This window comes from Procambarus clarkii, chromosome 78 (genome assembly GCF_040958095.1).
Source record: "Procambarus clarkii isolate CNS0578487 chromosome 78, FALCON_Pclarkii_2.0, whole genome shotgun sequence".
Taxonomy (NCBI): Eukaryota; Metazoa; Arthropoda; class Malacostraca; order Decapoda; family Cambaridae; genus Procambarus; species Procambarus clarkii.
Genome location: NC_091227.1, coordinates 13,735,262 through 13,740,138, shown reverse-complemented (window position 1 = coordinate 13,740,138; position 4,877 = coordinate 13,735,262). Strand labels below are relative to the sequence as shown.

General features: G+C 41.3%; 1 protein-coding gene across 1 annotated transcript; it reads right to left on the bottom strand.

Moving 5' to 3' along the window:
• Positions 1-2,036: 2,036 nt before the first annotated feature.
• On the bottom strand, positions 2,037-4,533 carry LOC123746135 (hemocyanin B chain-like). The gene is made up of 2 exons (XM_045727429.2): positions 3,153-4,533; positions 2,037-2,981 (listed from the first exon to the last, which is right to left on the bottom strand). The coding sequence occupies exons 1-2, from the start codon at positions 4,516-4,518 to the stop codon at positions 2,554-2,556; spliced, it is 1,794 nt and encodes a 597-aa protein (XP_045583385.2). The 5' UTR covers positions 4,519-4,533; the 3' UTR covers positions 2,037-2,553.
• Between the last annotated feature and the right edge of the window lie 344 nt (positions 4,534-4,877).

Below are 4,877 nucleotides of genomic sequence, written 5' to 3'. Positions count from 1 at the left end.
AATTGTGCATTATGTCTCAATTCTTCTCACACACAGATTAAGGCAGCGTCTGGGATGCTCTCGGACGCAGGTTCGAATCCTCGTCACGGCCCTTGTGGATTTGTTCTCAATTTTTCACTTCCTTGGATATACTGTACAGTACAAAAAGATAGGATAAAAATAAACCAGTAATATTTCTTTCATTATATTTTGTATTTAATTAACTGCATCAATATTTTTACAGCTGACAGGATTTGTTTTATCATTCAGGTGCATTATTTGTTAAAAAAAATTGGTTTATTGCTACACACAATGGTGCTACATAGCCTTTCCAGCTTGGTGCCTTCTTTTAATACTTACTTGCTGATTAATAAATAAATAATAAATAAATTTTATTCAGGTAAAGTACATAGTTGATTTACAATCATAATGTTGGATTTATAGACAGAGCTAGTACATACACTACCTAAAGCCACAAATACTCATAGTATTTCGGGCAAGGTGTGAGGGGAAAAACACTTAGACTAAAACTTAATAGTAATCGGGATTAGGTATAAATTGTGTTGAAAGAAGGAATAAAAAATAAAAAAGGGTGGTAACATAGCAGAAATCAGCAATTGTACAAGTTGGTGAACAAACAACAGTGTTTAAAAAATAGCAAGACATGGGTTGACATTTAGGGGGTAAGGTAGGTTACATGAAGTTAATTAGGTAGTACTTAGTTTTACTCTTAAACTGGTTGAGAGGGGTACAGCCTTTGATATGATTTGGGAGGTCATTCCACATTCTGGGTCCCTTGATTTGTAGAGAACTTCTAGTTTGGTTGCACGCAGCCAAATTGTGTAACAGGAAGAGGTCTTAGACACAAATTTGTTCCATGCTAAATGTAGAGGAATCAGCTGAGTATTCTTCAACTAAAATCAGCTGCCTCAGCTTATAAGGTAAATAAAATAGGCATTTCTCAAATAAGTAGCTGCCACCTCACTGTCTTACTGCTACATAGCCTTCCCGGCATGGTGCCTTCTTTTGATAATTACTTGTTCCACACCCAAGTTGTGTAACAGGAAGAGCTCTTGGACCCCTACTTCCCTCTCTCTTTTTTAATAGTCCATATAGTCCAATGGGAGCCGGTCGGCCGAGCGGACAGCACGCTGGACTTGTGATCCTGTGGTCCTGGGTTCGATCCCAGGCGCCGGCAAGAAACAATGGGCAGAGTTTCTTTCACCCTATGCCCCTGTTACCTAGCAGTAAAATAGATACCTGGGTGTTAGTCAGCTGTCACGGGCTGCTTCCTGGGGATGGAGGCTTGGTCGAGGACCGGGCCGCGGGGACACTAAAAAGCCCCGAAATCATCTCAAGATAACCTCAAGAAGATAGTCATAGTTATAGCTTTAAGTATTCAATGAATAAAGTTTTTGACGTTTTTACACTTCTTACCTAACATCATTTGTGCAGCATATTTTTATTTTATGTCTCACCCAGATTTAACTTCAAAATAAAATCAAAGCAAATTCCTACCCACCCATTTTTGGCACATATCAAACATAAATCACTGTGGGAACTAATAAGTGAAGCTAACCTGAAGGGTCTGGCCTATAACCTCCATGAGGAGGTTATAGGCCAGAGGTATGTATATAGGCCATATAGGCCAGAGGTATAGGTATGTCCTCGAGGTGACATACAGACTAACAGGCACAGAAAGAGATTTCCAATTATAAATATCTATTATATACAATTGTTTGGAAGCAAAACTGAAAACTGTCCAGCAAATTAAAACAAATACGTGGTTAAAACGATGAACACATTTTTCTCTGTGTACATATTCTAGAGATAAGATATTGTTGACAAGAGGAAAAGATTGAGTGGTATAGCATATAGAGCGACCCTGACCCAAAACCCTTTATCCACCAGATGGATAAATAATTGCAAACATAATTGATCAATGACCATCCCTTAACAGCTACCATTCACCCTGCAAAGGTAATAAATGTTACGACATATCACAATATTATTGCAAGTGTTTGGTTTATCATAAATATGTCTGAATGAAAGTCAGATTTAAGTGCATCTTTAATAAAAATTTAAGGTTTTTGTCAAGACAAAACATTTTCTTTGGGCATCGATGTTCTTGAAAATTTTAAAAAAATTGTGACGTCAAACAGATGGGCGAAGTATACTTTCGTGTAGCCTCGCTGTTACCAGGCTTAATGAGATAATACAAACAATACAATTAATGTATTTAAACATAAAGTAATGGAGGAATAACCTCTATGTGACAATGTGACAATGTCAGGCCTACTGAAAAATTTTTACTTATATTCATTGCACGAAATTGTTCGTAAAAGCGTTATGACCAATAACATCTAAACATGGAATTCTCAAAGTTTCAAATAATCTTCAAATGCAACTTTTTTATATTATAAAATTATTAGTCAACTTTCAAACCTAATTAATTTTTTGGCAATTGGAATCTAATGAAGCAACAAAATTTTATGTGGACTTACATGTATTTTAGTGTGGATCGTTGAAGTATTGCTCATTCAAAACCAATACATTCTGGAAGTGCAAATTGTATTAGTGCGCATCGTGGAAGACCTTGACGTAGATTCTCTTGATATTGGGAGACTCAAGGAAGACGCGATTGTCTGGGACTCTGCGGTCGACGGGGTAACCCATGGGCCGCTTGTCTGGGTACTTTTCTCCGTGAATGCCACACTGAGCATGCGTGGGACCGAGCTCTTCAGGATTGTCTACGGTCTTATCCTCGTCACCGTTGGTCACACCCACAAACAAGGCGAAGTCCATTCCCCTCTCCTTACCCTTAGGCAAGAGCAGTCTGTTGGGGATGCCACACGACCGTTCGAACTCGTGAAGGTCAAGCCGGCCTCTGCTGGCTACGGCCTGGTCAGTTTTCCTCTTCAGTGTGGCGAAGCTTGGTCTGTCAGGAACTGTTACTGAAGAGTCAACGGACTTGCGAACAATGTGGTTAGTTCCGGGAGCAACTGTATTGAATTACAGAAAAAATACATGTTAATTAACATACAGTTTTTTGATTAGCATAGTATTTTTTTAGTCAATCAAAAAGTATTTGTCTCCAAAGTTGGCCGATACACGAGTCTCAAAATATAGCCATCTACATTATAATACAATTACGGAACGAAGGATATACTTACGTGATTTATAAAACTTGTCCATCTCAATGCAGAACCAGTGACCCTCTTGCCAGGTGAAGGTGACTCCATTGCTGTCCTTAAGAGGACACAAGAAGATGCGGATGGTTCCTAGTACTTTTCTGCCATTGTTGTTTGTGATGTCAATATTGTAAGAAAATTCTTGGTGGTTGAGGCGGTTTACATCAGCGGAGATGTCAACGTCTGCCACGTTCTCAGACTGGTCTACGGCATTAATAAGACTAAACTCGAAAGTGTCAAAGTATGTCTTCAGTTCTCCATCAATGGCAACACTGTCCAAGACTACTCCAGGGAATGCGATGTCCTCTTTGGTGTAGGGAGGAAGGCTGTCTTTGTGTTCCTTGAAAATGTTATCCATGTATTTGTGAAGTCTAAAGAAGCTTGGGTCACGGGTCGCGGTCTCGAAGTGTTCCATGACACCTGGAGGCATGTCGAACTTGCCGTGAGGATCACCTTGGCGACCAAGCATTATGTGAGCTGTGTTGTGCAGGGCTCCGTAATATTGCGCGTTGGGGCTGTACACTGAAGATTCAATGATGTCTCCTAGAATGTCGATTCCGTGCTCGTTTTTGATGTCGATATGGTGTCCGCTTTTGTCGGTGATGTAGCCAAGAGCAATGGCGTCGCGAATGCGGCTCTCTAAGATAACCATGTCACGCACTTTAGCTACACCATCAACGTCTTCGAAGTGAACGTTGTCAGGACGAGCTGGGAACTCTCCGCCATACTTGTAGCTGGTATGTGGAGCAAATCCTTCGTGAATAACCTTTTCCCAGTGTATTTCATCAACAACATCCAGCCAGTTGGAGAGACGCTCAGAGTCAAAGCGAGCAGTAAGTTGGTGGTGAACCCAGAAGAAGAGCTCTCCCTTGCGGTCCAGGTGGTAGCCGTAGGAGTCCTTCCACCAGAAGGGGAAGTCCATATGCCAAGTAACGTGGTGAATGTTCATGCCAATATCCTCGCCGAAGTATGCCACTCGCTGTTCCTTATTTTTCTTTGTTCCGGTGAAATACATTTTGAATTTGCCTGGTGTCTGAGTCATCTTGGCTGAGTAAGCCTTGTTAATGATCTCACTGTTGGTGAACAGGTGAGGAGTGACTTCGTAGAGTGGAGGAAGTACAATGCCATGTCCAAGATCTGAGTGGATGACAGCCACATAGAGTGCGTACACAAACTCTCCTTCATTCATGCGCTCACGGAAGTAAGCAGCGTTGTTAATGAAGCCCTCCCACGTTTTACAGTGAATCAGAACTTCAAAGAGCATGAGAGCTTCTTCACGTTGGCGAGTATTAAAAAGTGAGAACCAGTGGTGCTGCTCCAACAGCCTGCCGTCCCTGAGCTCCTCCATAAGGACATGGGCGGCTGCGCCAGCATCAGTGTAGAGGGAGGTGTCAGCCTCAGGGGAGAAGGTCCCGGCGATGGTCTTCAAGTCAGCATAGTGAAGGTGGTCATAGATGTAGTCGAGCAGGTGGTTGACGTCTTGCTGTCTCTTGGCTAAGGTCGCACCTGGATAAGATAAATTTTGTTTATTATTGGCAAGTCAATTATATTTTGTGGTGGACAAGATATTTTTTCTTGCAGAAATTGAACTAATGGCTGGACAATTACCACGGCCGACTTTGGTGTTTTAGGCTTAATCCTCATCCTGCAGCATTATTTTAAAAACAAAACACGCATGTGCAATTTTTGAAAACATTAAAAACAATT

Excerpts from the sequence above, each read along its gene's own strand:
- LOC123746135 (XM_045727429.2), bottom strand. The coding sequence starts at position 4,518 with ATGGAGGAGCTCAGGGACGGCAGGCTGTTGGAGCAGCACCACTGGTTC. Across the intron at positions 2,982-3,152 it reads GGACAAGTTTTATAAATCAC|TTGCTCCCGGAACTAACCAC; the intron begins GTAAGTATATCC and ends AATTCAATACAG.